This window comes from Protopterus annectens, chromosome 5.part0, assembly GCF_019279795.1.
Source record: "Protopterus annectens isolate FY-2018-M chromosome 5.part0, PAN1.0, whole genome shotgun sequence".
Taxonomy (NCBI): Eukaryota; Metazoa; Chordata; order Ceratodontiformes; family Protopteridae; genus Protopterus; species Protopterus annectens.
Window position 1 is genome coordinate 1,694,351,024 of NC_056735.1, and position 18,723 is coordinate 1,694,369,746.

Consider the following 18,723-nt stretch of genomic DNA (forward strand, 5'->3'; position numbering starts at 1 on the left):
TAATCCCTGAAACATTTACTAACACTAGAGACATGAAATGTTGTGCAGGGGGGGTGTAGAGATTTCACCGCCTTGCTGATCTCCAGATGTACCAAGTAAAAAGTCATACAACCTCAGAGTAAAAACAAAATAATTTTATTTGAATTTACCTTTTACTTTTACTCCAACTTGCTTGACATTAGAGCTAGTATCATAGTACCTTTGATAAAGTGACTGCTTGATGTAATCCCTTGCCAGTATCTTGCTGTTTCAATGGTGCACAACTGATTCACTGATTTTTTTCAGCAAAATGAGCTATCATGAATCAGATGGCCTTTTTTGCGCTGTTGGAATAACTAGAACAACAGAATGGATATGGATGGGTGAAGGAGCTATTAGTGATGCAAGGTGGGTTAAAGAAACCTTCAAAAAAGAATTTATCTATGTGGAATGTTGCCACCGATAGTCACAGCTTATTGAACTTTCACTATTGTGGAGATTTGGGCAGCTGTGAAGACAGACAGACAGACAGCAGATAGACAGAACGGTGGGCTAAACCATAATTGAGAATGCAGTGAAAACAGCACCAGACAGTAGAAGTTCTGCAAGGTTCTAAAGGTGGGAGTAGTTGTCTAAAGGAACTCTTGCTTATCTCATTCCCAGCTAGTTTGAAGGAAGATAACATTTCCTTAGGAGGAAGACAGTTAATCTCTACCATACAGTAGTTATGTGAAAAGAATAACTGGTATTTGTCACATTATTGAGATTTCCTTCTAGAATCCTTTATGCACAACTATTTAAGATAGTCTACCCTCACCTGCTAACAGATTTTATTTTCCATTCTAAGATGCAATCATTTTGCCATGCCGGTTTTTTTTCCTGTTATAATTGTATTGAGCCTACATTTATGTATCTAAATACATAAATAAATAAATTAAATGCAGTTTTGCATTGATTCTGGGTTGCAGAATTTCAAGAAAACCAGATCACCAGAAAAATGCTCCTGAAAGAATGTTGTAGTAAATGTAAGGATGTAGAAGGAATTACCAGTTGTCTGCTGCACTGTAGGAGCTCATGATATCCACTAAGAAGCATATGCTTCAGGGTAGACATGGCAGCAATTCCAGAGCCGGTTATTCAGCTTCATATCAGAGTTGCTTTGCATTTCATGGCATTAGGGTGAAAAGACTTTCAATGTTTTCTTTCACTCAGTGTTTTCCAGAGACCTTGTCTCATATTGTGGACTTTTATTAGAGTTTCTCTTTATACATTTTTTTGTGGGCTATGTCCTTATCCCTTTCATTTTTCTTTATGTGGGGATGCCACTTGAATCCTTGTCCTTAGGCTTTTCTTTAGCCTTGTTTAAAACTCTGAAACTTTGATTTCTTCCTCTTCTTGGTCTACAATTGCTTGAAGTAATGCCAGAACTTTCCTTGTGACCACAAGGATAAAGAACATAAACTCACCTGAGACAATAATGAAGGTGAATGTCAACTAACTTCATTAATCTTCTTAACTTTTTTAGAGACCAAGTGGCCTTGCAGTTGCTATGTTGTTTCTTTTTTGTTATGATAAAACCTGAAACTGCTTGCAAAAATCTGGTTTAGCTAATACATTAGGTGTGTTGGTCCCTCATAGGGAATTATGATCCACACCTACTATTTTATTGTGCTCTGAAGGTGAAATAAACTCAAACAAAATAGTGCAATTGCTGTACTCAACTTTAACAAAACTGTGTGTAACCTGAATTGCATAATGGGTCTGGCAGTTTATCAGTGGCAAGTAATGATCATGTGTAAATAAATAAGTAAATAAAAAGCACACACTGATGATACTCACATTACTTTTATACATTTTTGAAGACAGTATACTATAACATGAAAACCTGCAAGTAAATATTCAAGGTTGAAGTAAATATTATATTACAATAATGTGGTATTTGCACAAAGAATGAAAATTCATCTGTTGAGATAGTCATTTTTGCTATACTAGTTAATCCTTCTTTATGGAGAAAGCCTTTCTTCAGGAGTCTGAAATGCTGTCCACATCCATTGATCCTATATGAAAAAAACAAACTTTGTATTATATTACCAAAATATCGCAAGTACAACAGCATAGTTTTACTTGATTGTAATACCTGATATAGTCTTACATGTTCTAAATGCAATCATAGTATTTAAGTTACTGAAAAAAGTTCATTTGTGTAAGTTAACTAACCATAATAGTATATGTTCAGACTAGCCTAATCTAGTTATATTCTATTCTGCCAGGGATATGATTAACCAATCAACATTTCAAAGCTTAAAGACACATTTCAAATACCCTAACTGCCATACTGGAACTGGAAACAGTCACACATCTTGTTTCTGGGTGTGATGCACTCATGGCAGAGGGCCTGTATACTGAAAGGCACAGTAACATGCCAAGACTGTTGCACTGGGGATTGTGCAAACATTACAATATAGAAGTAGCTGAGAAGCACTGGAAACATAAACCACACAGCATTATAGAGAATGATGAAGTTTGTATCACATTGGATCTCCCATTACCATGAGTTCATAAAACAGATGCAAGAAAAACAGATAAAGTAGTCCATGAAAAAAGACAAAAGTAGCATTGTTCATTGAAATTGCTTCAGACACAAAGTTAAAAAATACCAAAAATTTCAGGTAGAAACAAGAGCAATGTGGAAGAAGGGTACCCTGATAGTTCCAGTAATAGTAGGAGCAACAGGTATAATAAAAAATAATTTACAGTTGTACTTAGATATACTGCCAATATGTACAACTGCATATGGATTAAAGCAGGAGTCAATTCTGGGCACATTGTAAGAACTGGGAAGAGCACTTTTGGCAAGGTGAGTATCTTGAACTTGGGGAGCTTGACAAACATATTCAGAAAAGAAAGATACACTACTGGCCTGCATGACTGTTCTTTCTAGGGAAGCACGAACATTCTGGTGTAGAAGCCTCTCATTCTTTCCAAAGGATGGACCAGTTCTATGACCCCCCCCGAGTCCAGCATTTGCTGGAGAATATGTGGGAATAACAAAGTCTGGTCCAATGGATGAAGGGGAAACCCCTTGAATGGAGGTGGGTGGTTTTTCCACTGACATTTGTAACCTATGCCAACAGTGTTTGCACCCATTTCTTGGAAACCACTGACAGCCAGCCTGCCTTGTTGAGAGTCAAGGCACCCAACAGGAGACTTGATAAAGGCAGGGTCTGTACCTTAGCATAGTCATAATTTGAGAGGGAAAGTATCTCTTTTAGGAAAGGAACCCTTCCTGTTCGGCTTGGTGGAGTTATTGTCCTGCCATTTGTTTTTATTGCCATGGTTCCTGTTTGGCTGGGATTTCTGATTGTTAGGCTGACAAAAATTATCTTGCTTAAAGGAGGAGAACTTGTGAATATTTTGACACTTCTTGCATCAATTTACCTCTGTCATCCCATTGTTTAGAAAATTGATTAGCTGATGTACCAAAACACAAAATCAGACACAAGAAGAGCATTTAAAATCTAATGTTAATCCATGAGATAAATTCTGGGACTGCAACCAAGCATACATCCTAATCAGCACTGACAATGCATTTCTAGGAATAGTAACATGCCCCTCTGGGGCACTTTTTAAGGCATGTTGTGACACTTGAGAAACATTGCAAACATCTTTAACACAAGTCCTTTTGTTCTGCAGGCAGTGAAACTCATATAAACTGTGCATGTATATCAACACAACCTTCCACAATAAAACATCAGTAGTTAAACACTTTAAAAGCTATAATGCTGAAAGGCACCATCTTCTTTCCCTGAGATGCTGGCCACTTGCTTAGTTTATCTAGAAGCACTGGGTTAAAAGAAGACACAATTTCCTTAATAGCAAAAGGTGCTAGGGACACAGAAGCAGGGTCCACAAACATAGAGGCTTGGAGGCCAGACAAGGCTGAGCATACCCTAAATTTCTTAAACACTTTCTTAGTCAAATCCTCAATAGAGAGGGGGACTACAAGCTTTCTTGAAGACATCCTCTAATGCTGTGATTAGTGGAGGAAATGTCTCAATGTCTGGTACCTTATCCTCCAAGACATCATAAACCCTGTTAATCTTGGGGGCAGCTGGAGATGGTTCCCAGGATTTCTAAATCTAGTCAACATTTGGGAAAAACAAAACATCTTTTGGGTACCTGTTCATCATCAGAGGAACCTGACTGATCCAATTCAGACAGGTCAGAGCCCTCAGACACAGAATCTCCTATGAACCTATAAAAGGATGACCCTTAACAGACTGATCAGAGGTGGAAGTGCCAGCATTACTCATAACCAAGGTATGCACCCTGTAGTCAACTGCTTGAAGAATGGATCTTGCCATAGCTATCATCTCAGGTGAGACATCCAGGCAGATAGTGACTTCAGTCCCCATCACCTGTTGGGTCTTCTCTCTCTTTTTAGCATAGACTACACTAGTACGAGAATCCCCTGGGGAAAAGTATCAGTACTGGCAACAGATTCTGCACTATTGCCATGACCACCCCAGAGGTAGCTGAAGGCATGTAGTCCAGTAGCCTACCCAAAACCAAGGCTACTGCAGAATCACAAGCTGTAGGCTGAGGCACTTTTTTTTATTTATTATTTTGTTTCTTAGGTGGAGATGGGGAAGATGGTGGATGAGGTCTGAGTCCATCAAGTCAGTGGACAAGGAATTAGCCAACTCAGTATCATATACTGGCCCAGTAAAAAGATGGACAAATCTCATTATTCTTACTCTAAATAACAACCTAAAGACTATTTCTGTAGGTATGCTATTCTGAACACTGTACTGAGAAAATGACTATTTTCGGTAAAAAAGTCCAAAGCACAGAATACATACACATAAGTCCCCTGATTTGTAAAAAAAGACTGGTTTCAGTCCAAATAAATGGATACAACCTAAAACAGTGCTAGACAATAAATAAATCATAAACTGATGACAAATTCCTGTCAGAAATGTTTAACATACAAAATGACACCAGAAACAAACTGAAGTCTATTTCTGCAGGGGCTACTATTCTATAGACTGCACTGAATAACATGTCACTTTCTGTAACACAGTTCCAAGCATAAAATACATGCACAAACAAAAGTCCCTTAATTTTGTTAAAAAGGACTAGTTCTAGTCAAAATGAATGGATGCAGCCTAGAGCAATATTAGAGAAGATATAAATCATAAACTGATGACAAATTACTGTCAGAAATGTTTAAAATACAAAATGGTGCAAAAATTGCAACTTTAACAAAAAATGTTTAAAATGTTGTAATTCTACTCAACCATTTCAAATAATCACAAAATGCAGAATCAGCAAGTTTTCCTGTCAAAACTTCCAAAGGAAGCTTTTAATCAAAAGGCCTTATGGTGCTGGTCAAAATAAAAACAGAAGCATGTACAAAATTTCTAATCAGAAAAAACAGTCAAAGCAACAGAATACACTACTCAAGCACTCATAGAAAAGGCAGAAGGATGAAATAAAACCCAAACTGAGTTTCTTATCTGAGCTCTGCAGGTGATGTCACCCAGTTTGAGAGATATCCCAAGAGATCTTCCTCTGACTGTGGCACAAGAAAACTAAAATGATTCTGTCTGTGAGTGTGAAGGGCTGTCCTGGTCCTGCTACATGACTAATTCACTCTCACAGACAGGTACTGGGAGGAGTTCTGAACTTTAATAAACTGTCAGAGGGAGGGTAACAGGGCACTACTACACATATGCCAGCCAGTAAGGCAGTGTGTTTGTTGAATGTCCAATATGCTTTAGCATTCCATGTGTGGCATAAACTGTAGCAGCTTACTTGTTACAGTCTAAGAAGATCTTGTTTCCCCCTTTTTTTCTTTTTTTTGCACCTCCTCATCTTAGAGTGGAGGACTGTGAATCTGAAAGATTGCACCTGCCTTGTTCTGTACATTTGGAGCTAACAATGGGCTTGCTCACCCAGTATCTCTGACAGAGTAGTCTGGAGGGAATCTTTAAAGTCTGCCAGTTCATTACATTCACAGAAAATATGTTCCCAATTACTACTTTCCTCCCCATCACACCTCCAACAATTCTGTCTACCTGAGGAAAAATTCTTTGGAGTTTACTTGGGGTATAAAATTATCTATGTAAATACTTGCAAACAAAGATCTGACATTTTCTAGATGTTGTTGCATATTTGAGAGACGCACCTATATCCCCTTTTCTTTGAAATTGGAGTTGCTAGAATTAACCTGGCAGCTTAGATGCCAGGCTTATGTGATACCTGGGCTTAATGACATCTGTTCCTTGGTTAGTGTGTTAAAACTTAAATGTTTTTTGAGATGAAGAAGTGTTTCCAAACACACTTCTAGTCATTACATTTCAGGAGTTCATAGATTTCAATATTGTTCAGGGATTTGTGAAGACTAGTATTTTTTAACTATTGTCTATCTACTTTTCTCATCATTTTTAATATCATATTTTAGGTATACTTATTTGTGAAATTGTAGTTTTCATGCTCATAGTAATAGTTTTTTTATAATAGTTTATGTCAGGAAGCAATAAAAAAACTTTTGTTAATGTGAATGTTTTTGTTTTACACCATGATCTGCTTTCTTTGATGAATCATATGACCTACTTCCCTGATGAATCACATGATCTATTTCCAGAGTAACGTGACTATTTCTTACATTACATGATTGTTTAGGCAAAGTATTTAATAGTCCATTGTACTTTTGAATTTTGTCTGAAGAAGTCTGGTAACATACCTAATGAAAGCGCTTACTTTATTTGTCATTAAAGTGCCAATTGTTTTCTGTTTTTTTTTCTTGCTTTGGGAACTTTATGGACAAACTAGGATTTAAACCACGTGTGTTTCTTAGAAGAGGAAAGACCATTAAGAATTTTTTTAGAGTGTAATGAACTTTACAATCAGGTTTCATCCAATAAAAGCTGGGGCACATTTAAATGTGGCTTTTGTCCACAATATAAATATATGTTGGTGAACTGGATTGTGACAGTGAACACAATTTTTGTTAAAACATCTTTCCACTGCACATGTAATTCAAATGGGCTACTATACTTAGCCATATGTCAGCTATGTTCCAGCTTTTATGTAGGTTAGACAGAAAGAAAATTTAAAGAATGTATATATGAACACATATATGACATCAAGCACAGGAATACCAATACTTTATATAAACACATTCAGGAAAATTCTGCCCATTATTTTCTTTTTATGGGACTAGATAAGATAGAAAAAAAATCCATGTGGTGGTCCAGGGAAAGACTTCTTAGAATACAGAGAGTTGTCCTGACAAATTAAATTGAATGCCTGTAACAAGCCAGGACTTAATGATTCTCTGTCCACAGCTAGTATGTTAAAGCTTAAATCATACATATTATTTGATTGCTGTTAGTTTTTTTTTGTAAATATAAATTGGATGTTTGTGTATAGTTATTTTTATATGCAGGATGTTTTATTTATCCTAGTTCATGAATGTTTTCTATTTCTTTAAGAAGGGAATAATCTTAAAGCCCTTAAAGATATTTTAACTAGATTGTGGTATTGATTGATTGAATCAAATCATGTGGTGTAAGAAAGTCTTTTTAAAGATTAATTCAAAATGCATTTTCTTGTTCTGATGAAGTCTCGTGATTTTTGGGATTACGATGTGATTAAAGTTTATTTTCACTTTTAATCTGAGTGCCATTTGTTGCTTTGGTTTTGGAGTGGTTTGATTAGTTTTAATTGTTTTGTGTGTGGGTTATTAAACGAGTAAAGGTCCCCAACAGGGCTGCCCACAATGATTGTAACTGGAACAGGCTATACGGCTGACAGACTACAATGAGAATAAAGTCTTCCTTCATAGACTCATGGCAAGAAAGTTCTGATAATTTTCATGCCTATGCATCCCTTAAATACCAGCAAGTAATCTTGTGCATAGCTTGTAAACTGGATATATTCACCCATGGACTATGGTGGGGCTACACTGCTAGAAAGTTTCCATTGGTCTTCTGTGTTAATGAAAAAATTCTAAGTCTCACAGCATTGCAAACTTCCAGATTTGAAATTAGGAGACTACATATAGTTATTTTTATTATGTCATCTTTTGTACTCCTGAGGCAGGTCTGAAATGGTCCACTCGGTCAGTGCACCACCTAGGGTAACAGATTTTAAATAATAATAATAAAGATCTGTGAGTTCTCATCTGCAATCACAGCTGGACTCCTAAAGTAGTTCTTTTGGAACTAGGAATAATTTAACTGTTTGGGGCAGCATACTACCACAATCATAAATTGTTTTGGAATTTGACAGTTTAAATATATCAAATAATAATTTATGACCTAATTTATCAGCTTGTCAAACAGTTTAAATGTACAGAATTTAGTGCATGCAGTTATGTTTATGTTTCAACACCCAGGAACTTGAATACAGTACTGCTTTAAGATATATGCTGCCTGTCAAACAAAAGTTGTAAGTGATTTGGTAATATATTGTAAGTTGTCTGTTGGCAGGAATGAGGAAAGTATGCATACTTGAACATTATAATATTTAAGAAATTATAAGAATGGAAATATGACAAATATCTTAGATATGTTATTAAAAAGTTATATAAAACAGTTTCTGTGTTTCAAGTCTACAATTGTTACATAAACGTTGCAATGTAGCTAACTACAGTAATGAACTATCTGTATAAAAAAGGCAAATGGACATTAAATACGACACATTATTTTGGACTTGTAGAATTTCAATCAAGCAATTTCAATGAAAATGGGGAACAAGAAAGTTAAATAATTAAAAAGATTGGTGTACTTTAATTAGCTACTATTTTCAAAGTGTATAGAGATCTGGTTTTGCAAATGTGATTTACAAAACATATTGTGAGACTAGAAAAAGGACAAGTTTTTATTTTTCTTTTAAAGCTTGTTCAACATTTTATGCATTTTAATAAAAACATTTATTTATCATATCTTGGATTTACATATGCCAATTTATTCTACAACGTTCTTGGTTTTGCTTTTGTGATTTACTTTTGGAACTTCTGGAGCTGCCTTTTTTGAATTGCATTTAACTAGTCAAGACAAATATGATTTGTTTTCTGAAGCTATATAGATTAGGGAAGTTTGTTACTTTGGAGTCAGTGTAAAAACCTTTTTTTCCTATCCATTACATCCAGGCATTCTATTGGTTTCAGTGCTGAAATGTATAGTACTAGGGCCTTTATTTTTGTCATGCTTTAATTCATATCATTCTAATAAAATAATGTCAAATAGACTTTACTACAGATCTTATAAGAGTTCCTTGCATCTTCCAGACTCCTAGATAACCTGTAGCCACTTTTAAAATATGCTGGTCTCAGAGTACTAATAGAAAATACAAGACAGCAACTGATGTCTTGTCTTGCAAAAATATTGGACGACAACTGATGGCCCCTCTGATTAGGTCCAGATATTTGGTGTAAGAACCCTGGTTATATAATACTTCTGAAAAGTTCCCCTGCAGACAAATTTTAGAGGTTCATAGGAGGTTACTAGTCTAATGACCCTAGAGCCTTTACAAGCCTATCCATGTTATACCTGTGTTCCCTGACTGACCATAACAGATGGTCTATGTTTGCAGCGCTAGTCTATGATCATCACTGACTGCCTCTGTCCATGAGGGACATAGGTGCCATACTTGGGGGTGAATTTATGTTCTCCCATCCAGTTGTCTAAGTTGTGCATAAATAGAGCCATTGAGGAACTCTGCTTCACGTGAATTAGGAGTTTATTCAAGAGGAGCTGTCTCTCCAGCATGTCCTGTTAATGTCACAGGCTAGGTTGAGATCATTGGAGCGAGTGAATCTTGTCCCATTTGACTTGCGGATGTGCAGCATTTCCATTTGGGCTAGGTCAGCGAATGCTCTATAGGCCAGGCACAGGTCCCCTAGAAAAATCTTGATGATTAGATGGGAAATAGGAAATTCACCCTGGGGATCACCTCTGTGGCTCTGCTCGACAGTAGCACAGGAAAATAATTTGCTTGGGTGGCAAAAGCCAGCGTACCTTTTTGGTTAGGCTTATATAGGCCCTAGGGCCAATAGCCTAGTACCTACCTATGAAGCAGCCTATAAGATAAAGAGTGCAGTGACAGGGCTTTCAGTCTTTCTGTGGTCATGTTTTGAAGGCCCTGAATTTTCTTGGTGAGACACATCTGCGGTCTCTCCAGCTGCTGCAGGTATCTGGTGAGGTACATACAGAAGAGAGTGGTTTGATGAGGGTCAAGTACAGAGGAGTTATAACATCTCTAGTCCAGGATGTGATGGTCTTATTTATGAGATGTGCAATGTAGAATGCTTTCCTTACCACTGTGGATACATGGTGATCAAAGTTTAGGTTGCTGCCAACCTGTGTTCCCAAATCCTACACCACTGGGTTAGAGCTTAGAGGGGTACTCTCTACATTGTAATTTGCAGGGATTTCCCTTTGCCAAAGGGGATAAGAATGTATTTTTTTATAGTTAGTTTAAATCTGTGGCTTTGGCACCAATCATTTGTCTGTGTTAGCTCCTTTTGTAAAATGTTGATATCATTAGGGGTCTCAATGAGTGCACCCAGTTTGCAATCACCAGAGAACTTGATAAGCCACATGCCATCTACTTTCACCTGGACTTCCAAGAAGTAGATTCCAAATAGTAGTGGGCCCAGCACAGATCCTTGTGGTAGTAATTGGTCTACTAGTAGAGGTAGAATCCCCAACTTTGACTGTATATGTTCTGTTGGTGAGACTGATGGCTATCCATCTAGTGATGTGAGGGTTAATCCCCAGCTGGGTGAGTTTCTCAATGATACCCGAGTGGGGGAATTGTGTCAAAGGCCTTGGCTAAGTCAATATAGGCAGTATGTACTGTTTTGCCTTCATCCAGGGCTTTGGTGACATTCTCAAAGAAGTCCACTAGGTTTAATAAACATGATCTACCCTTAAAGCCAAATTGGGTTGGGTCAAAAGTTTTAAGGTCACTTATGTCTTTGTTAATAAGGTCTGTGATGATTCTTTTCATAGCCTTGCAGATAAGGCTGGTTAGGCTTATAGGTCTACATTTCCCAGGGTCAGTTGATGGACCTCCTTTGTGCTAAGGATTACTGTTGTTGTTTTCCTCTCTGCTGGAACAAAGCCAGTGCTTAGGCTGTGGTTAAATAGAGTGCCTAGTGGTTCAGCTAGTTCTTGTTTTAGATTGTTTAGTAAGCAGCCTGTGATGTTATCTGGTCCCATACAGCCTGTGTTTTTGGCCTTGGAGAGTGCGGTTATGACCTTCTCTTTGAAGATACTAAGTAGAGGACTGGTGGCCGGTTTGCTATGGGGTATGACTGGTGGGGATGGGGGGAGAGGGGTGAAGTTTGCACTAAATCTGTCAGCTAGCAGGTTGGTATTTTCCTTAGGGTCAGTAAAAGTGGTACCATCTACTACTAGTTTGCCACAAAGCTGGAACTTCCCTTTTAGATTTCAGATGTAGCTAAAGAATGCCTTATGATTATTCTTAGCTAGGGATGCTAATTTAACATCATAAGTAGCTTTAAAGGACTTTACAATATATCTGATTTGCTTGTTCAAGCTGTGGAGGATGTTCTTCCTCTGCTGAGTCAGTTCTGTCTTGTTCTTAGACATCAGTTTCTTCCTCTTGTTATATAACCCATTTATACCTGAGGTCTACTAGGGTGGCTTGTTTTTTGTGATGACCTGGTTTTGATCCATTCGGGTACTTCCAAGTTTATACAGCTGTACAAGATTTTATACACAGCATTTTTGTACACCTCTGCATAGGAGTCTTTGTTGGTTGTGTTAGCAGGGGGTTTGAAACTATTTATACCATTGGTTATTAGGCCGTAGTTTGCTTTGGAAAAATGTTTAATTTTTTTAGCTCCTGCGTTGGGGTCAGGTACAATCATTATTTCAAATAAGACTGAATTATGATTGGATCTTACCAGGGAGGGCAACACACAGGGTTAGTGCATTGACCCCCCCCCCCATGTTGGTGAGTACTACATCTAGGACATTTGAGGCCCCTGTGGGGGTACAGATTATCTGTTCCAGAGCATTTCTATTGACAAAGTCCAGGAACCTCAGGGCAAGCATGTTTGTGCTCATATATGTCTCCCAGTTGATGGAAGGACAGTTGAAATCACCCATGACTAAGATGTTTGGCTGTATTGCGAGTGACTATAGTAAATCCAGGCAGATAGTGTGTTTCTCTTGGCTTATGGTGGAGGAATCTATAGCTAACAATGATGTGGAGGGGGGGGAGGTCTTACCTCAGTTAGTCTGACTTGGAGTAGCTCAAGACAGTCACATTGTTTAACCAGTATCGAGGTGTAATTTTCTTTAATGAAGATATATACACCTCCGCCTTTGGTTCTTTCATGCTTGTTTTGAGGTCTGAACATGTGGGAGGCATCGTTGCCTTGCACACTTGGGGTGCTGTCTGCAGCCTTGAACCATGTCTCAGTGACTGCACAGACATTAGCATCTTCCAAGGTGAGGAGTGCTTCCAGGGATTGCAGTTTCCTGTTTAGACTCCTAACTTTAAGAACATAACCTTGAGTTTGTCAAGAGTGGACTTTTTTATGTCAGAAATTGTGTTGTTTTGACATTGCCTAAAAAAGGCACTATGGGAAGGCAAGTACCTTTGCCAGTAACCGAAAACCAAGAAGCAACATGTGAAGACCATCCCTGGCAAAGCAGCATGGTCTTTCGACCATGTCTGCCCATGCTGACAGATACTGGATCCCCTTGGACTGACACCAGAAGGTAAGCCAATTGCTTAAGTCAAACAGTTTTTGTTTATATTGAGGCATCATCCTGGGTGATGGTAGAATGCTGCTGAGGTCTAGGGACATATGTACCTGGGACACATAATCTGAGAGTTTAGTCATGTCTCTCTTCATGTAGTCCAGAGAAACATAGACTATGACAGAATCATAATGGTGCTTGTTGTTGAGAGACTTGAATGTGTGCATGATTTGACAGATCCTGGTACCTGACAGGCAGCTGTGACCTTCTCCTTGTCCAATCTGGTGAGAGAGATGTCTGTATGTCACTATGGAGTTGCCTATGACCAGGACATTTGGTTTTGAGGTGTTCTGCCTTAGGGGCTTATTAGATGAGACAATGGTGTGTGTGTGTGTGTGTGTGTGTGTGTGTGTGTGTGTGTGTGTGTGTGTGTGTGTGTGTTGTTTGTTATGTGCTGTGGATTCTTTTGGCTCTGCAGTGTGTGCAATAGGTTTGCACTTGGGAGATCTCTGAACTTTTGGTAGGTTACTAGTGAGTACTTCCACATATGTGGGTTTATATGTTGTGTGCTTATGTGCAACAGGTAAAGTGTGTGTGCTGACAGCCTGTTTGATGTCTGTTTTTGTTACATGAGAGAATTGATTCCAAATTCATAGTATAAATACAGCTCTCACATATTGTATTTGTCTGTTTTAGGAATAAGTGGTTCTCAGTATACATGAGGTAATTACTACCCATGTCAATCAGGCTGCCTGGATAAATGGTGGGAAACTGACAGTCCCTTATGGCAGGTTTATACCATACTTACTAGAGGGGATTGGGGTAGTTAGACAAAGCTTTGCTCCAAGATTAACAAAGTGGCCTGTTCTGTAGAAGGCTAGGGTTGAAAAACTGTGACAACACTTCTCATTTCGCAGCTGAGTTGCTTGCAGTGTAGCAGGGAAGTTTGGGAGGGTTCACCAGTTGATATCTAGGGAAAATTGTCTTTCTAGGTGTTTGCATCTATGCATGACAGAGCTAAACCCTATCGCTCAGTGTGCAGCTATGCGCAAATGGGAGACGCAAGCAAAGTTAAATAGTCTTAACACAAACTAACCAATAGGAAAGCCAAAAACTGAGCCTTTTTCCAGCACTCCCCAACTCAGATGGGTCATGAGCTACGCACTTCTGCCACAAGGGTGTAGCTAGGCCCTCTTAATGTAAGGTGGCTGGTTTTAGTGCTCAGATGATACCAAACATTCTAGATTCAGCAAATCTGAATCTAGCCTAGGCTATATAAGGCAGGAGTACTTGAAAATTCAAAGTGCAGAAGAAAAAAGTATTAACAGCAAAAACAGCAGGAATGAAGCAGCAATTTCTTTAAATACAGTTCTCAAAGTGCAATGCAGACCTAAATATACTTATTATTCAGCTGATTTCAGTGGATGCCTTGGATTTCAGTTCAGATTCACTCCAGCTCTCTGGCTAGGGTTGCCAAACTCTCAGCACCTTTGGTAAACAGCATTTAAAAGCATAGTCATCTTGTCTTTATTGAATACCCAGGGTCAGACAGCCTTTCATTTTAGACAGATGTGTGAACCCCTAAAGCTGTTATTTTCCAACTTTCAGCACAGATGGGGCACAGCATTGGGTGGTGTGGGGTGCAAAGCCCCCCCGCATACTTAATGCATTTTAAACCATACACATGGATATTTATAACTGCAAGGAATAACTCTTTGCAGAAAACAATATTTACCTAAACTATGTGAGGGGCTTTGTCCCACCCCCAATGTGGGGGGTTGTGCCCCCCACACACCCCCTAATTATATATACTAACTGCAGGATAGCACTACAGTGGGGAAAAGGGCATATACCTTTTACTTTAATGTGTCAGTGTTATGAGTTTCAGTCAAATGAGTTTTCAGTCTTTTGAACTTTCAGTGTTTTGGTCTCAGTCAAATGAATTTCAGTCAAATGAAATTTAGGTCATATGAAGTAGACCTGTCCTCTTTTCCCTTTGTTATTTCTTCTATATTTAGAACCACTAGCAAATAAAATAAGTGACTCAGAAACTCAAGGATATAATTGGTATGATAATAAAGAAAAGTTGGATTTATGTGCAGATTTGTGTACCTGATAAAACTGGAAAAGGAAATCTCATTTATGGAACATTCTGAGACAGTTCTGTTTTTTTTGGGGGGGGGGGTAAAATTAATGAAGATAAAACAAAGACTTTAGCTGTAAACTATCTACCCACACTTGAATTGGTTCAGCAATACTCGTATTTATGGGCACATGATAAAATTAAGTATTTTGGAGTATGGGTTAAAAAGGATTCTGTTATGACAGCTAAGAATACGTGGGAAGAGACTAAACAAAAGATAATACAAAAACTGAGAAACTGGAAGCCTTGCCTATGAATATGGATAACAAGATGCAAGCAATAAATATATTTTTATTCCCTTTAGTTTTATACACAGGTCTGGCATATTTTTATCAACCAGAGAAGTAGTTTTGGATAGTAATTAATAAAGAGTTTAAGGATTTTATCTGGGAGGGGAAGAGGGCAGGAGTCAACTCAGATAAGTTGATCCTTCCAATAGAACAAGGAGGTCTAGGATTACCCAATTACCAGATCTGAAGGGATATTTTAGAGCTACAAAGTTAAGGCTGTCATACATTACACAATGCAGAAGCTACAATTCAGAATGGAAAGGGATGATGACGAAGTGGGAGGGAAATTCAAGAAGAAATGAAATGAGGGGGATTTTGTGTGCAGATCCTTAAGAAGAATAACAAAAGTCATACAGAATATTCTATTCATAAAGTTGAAGAAAGTACACTAACAACTAAGCTAACACAGGAATGGAAAAAGGAGATTCTGCTGATAGGGATGCAGCAATTAGGCATACAGACAGTAGGCAAGAGAAGGTTGGAATTTACTGGAGATAGCTAACAAGGAAACCAAGGATTTGGGAACAAGTAATTAGACAGGGAGAAGTAATAGAATGGGATGAGGCCAAGAAGACATTTGGACTGCAGGCTAGAGATTGTTTACCCTATCAGGTATTGATATCAGAGTGTTAGGCAGAGAAAAGGGATAGGGGAATCCTAAGTGAAAGACCTGCACTGGTACAGTTTTCAGATTAATCTGCACCATAACAGAAGCTGCTGTTAAAAAACAGATAATTTGTAGGCCATATAAAATATTGCACAAGAACTATAGGAATCAATCACAGGAGGTCAGAAAAGATTGGGAAGGGAGACTAGATAAGCAAATGACAAAGAAACAATGAGAGGACAGATGTATGGCTCCCAAATATGCAACAAAGTGTAGAAGATTTAGAATTTTTGCATGGAATTGTTTGCATAGGTACTTTTATGTGCAAGGAGATTCCAAAGAATTTTTCCTCAGGTAGTTGGCAAATGTTGGAGGTGTAATGGGGAAGAAAGAAGTACTCACGAGCATATGTTTTCAGAGTGTAAGTACTTTCTTAGGAATACTAGGTGAGCAAATGAATGTAAGTTTATTATTTTTTTGAGTTCAGATACAAGATCTGAATTGCCTAGACATAGTAAGGCCTTGTAAAGTTTAATTCTAATGATTGCAAAAAAAGGAATTACTAGAAAATGGAAATCAAAGTCTAAACTAATCATATCGGAGTACTTACACTCCAAAAACATATGAAGTACTGAATATTGTAACGGGGATTAAGGAACAGAAAGTATGATCTTTAGAAAAGAGTAGGAGTAAATTACATATAAAAATGGAAATTGTGGGACTAACACATGCAGAAAAATGGTTTGGAGGAGGTGTGAGGTTTAGGATAAGGCAGGAGTTGAACAATTTATATAATGTTGGCTTGATTGTATTGTATAGATTATTATAAGTGATGTATAATGTTTGCAAATGTGAACTTGTTAATATGGTTTGATTACTTTTATATAAAGGTAAGTTTACCTGTTTCACAATTGATAATTCAATAAAGGTGTTTAAAAAAATTCGAATTAAATTCAGGTTTATTAATGTGCAAAAAAGCACAGTTCTGTGGCATACGAGAATTAGGCCCTGACTTGCGACCCAAGTGATCTGAGATGGAGTGGTGGCTTGGGTGTCTGAACAGGTAGGCAGGGAGAATGGCAATGAGTGGCTGTATCCAGCTTGTCCATCGGGGGGGCAGTATGGAAAAGTGGTTGTGGTCAGCAGACTGCCATCATGCAAGCAGAGGCCTTTATGGTACTGAAATAGCCATAAATGAGCTTGATGCTACCAAGCCAGTGGTGGTAACTTTCATTACGGTTTTGTGGAAGCATGTTCATGGAGGTGGAAAAGGCGTAGGCTTAATGATAAATTCTACTGTCTACAGCTGGATGAAACAACCACTGAGGGAGGAATGGGGATTCTGTGTAGTTTACCCAGCCAGGGAACAATCAGTATCCAGTTCTTGAAACCTCAACAGCCCCAGTGTGTGTGTGTGTATGTGTGTGGGGGAGTAAAGGCAGAAAGTTAAGCCTTTGGGACCGGGGTATTCCCTGCCCTGTGTGGGAACATGGATTAATGGTTGCCATAAGCAAGAGCAAAAACTTCTTCATGGCTGCCTGGATGATGTTCCTCTCTTGTCTGTGTTTTCCCCCAACTGGTGGCCTTAGAAGGTGTGATGTATTTGGGCAATTAGGAGTGCACGGCTCATAGGAGTGGGGCTAATGGTCAGTAGTTAGGAGAAAAAAACATGTAGAAAAAATACACACAGTACAATAAAATAAGTATTAAAATTAAGAACATGTAAGTTTAAACAGCAGAGCCCAGAATATGCTTCTACGAATAAATATGACCACACAGTACTTCATAAAATACTACATCAAGCAGTTGAGCTTTCAAGGAACTTCTTAAAGTCAACCTAAATGGAACACTCCTGAAGCCACTTGGTAGCAGATTACAAATGTATTTTGTCAGGAAGACAAAGGAGTGAACATCCAAACTGCCATGGGGTGTCCTGGAAAGCATTCGCAGAACCAGAGTGCAAAACTATATAACTTGGACCAGGTGATAGGGAACTATCAGCTTTTTAAGGTAAGAGATGCAAAAGTTATGTGGAGCCAAAAACACTATAACCAAAAAGTTAAAAAGAATTTAAAGCTGAACAGGTAGACAGTGCAGACCCTGGAGCACAGACATAGTATGAAAGCAACAAGACATACTAGTAAATATCTATGCAAAGGAAATCTCCATCAGTTACAGTAGGTCAGTCCTGTTGCCTGGAAGCCCCAAGTTCCACACACTGCAGTGGTCATGACATAGACAGACCAAGGTAAAACCCTCAACAGAAATAACATTAGCAGTTATCAGGTGCTTAATCTGAATGATATTCTTTAGATGACAAGAGGGAGTGATCATTTTTAATAGCTGGTCCCACGCGGTCAGACAATCATTCAGAGATTGCATATGTCACCAATGCCAAATATTGCCACCATAGATAAAATAAGACAGCAAAGACGGCTGAAGAATACATAACATGGTATAAATAACTGAAGAATCAGTCATTGAAATTTTGAGAATACAAGCTAACCACTGAAGAATAACATTCAGATTTTATGCAGAGGAATTCATATCTACCAAATGCTTGTGAGGGAAGGAAAGGTACAGATGAATATATCCTACAGAACAGTGTTATAGTAGATCTCATCTTGTTATGACTTCTACTATTGCTATCACATGCAAAGTAAACAGCAGTGAACCAGACATGGAAACCTAAGGCACTCTATGCTCAAGAGGGCATGCTGTTATTTGATACCATCCCACTTAGCCTTTATGACTTCCTGAAGGTGAAACATCTGATTATTCTCAAAATCTTTGGAATACTGAAGAGCTACGCCAGCATCAATGATCCTCCACTGCGCCCTATAGTGGCTGTCGGAGGTTCTATTACCGAACCTCTTGCTAAATTCATGGATCACAAGTTGAAGTTACTTTTTACAGACTGGCCTCGTGTGATCAAAGATTTGTGGGACTTTTTAA

General features: G+C 38.3%; 1 protein-coding gene across 1 annotated transcript in view; it reads right to left on the reverse strand.

Annotated features, from left to right (window-relative positions):
- Positions 1-1,808: 1,808 nt before the first annotated feature.
- Positions 1,809-18,723, reverse strand: part of SPAG17 (sperm associated antigen 17) — a 3,638,922-nt gene continuing 3,622,007 nt past the window's right edge. The window contains exon 50 of the mRNA XM_044071485.1: positions 1,809-2,036. Within this exon, the coding sequence (XP_043927420.1) occupies positions 2,002-2,036 (35 nt within the window). The 3' untranslated portion in view covers positions 1,809-2,001. The remainder of the gene's footprint in view (positions 2,037-18,723) is intronic.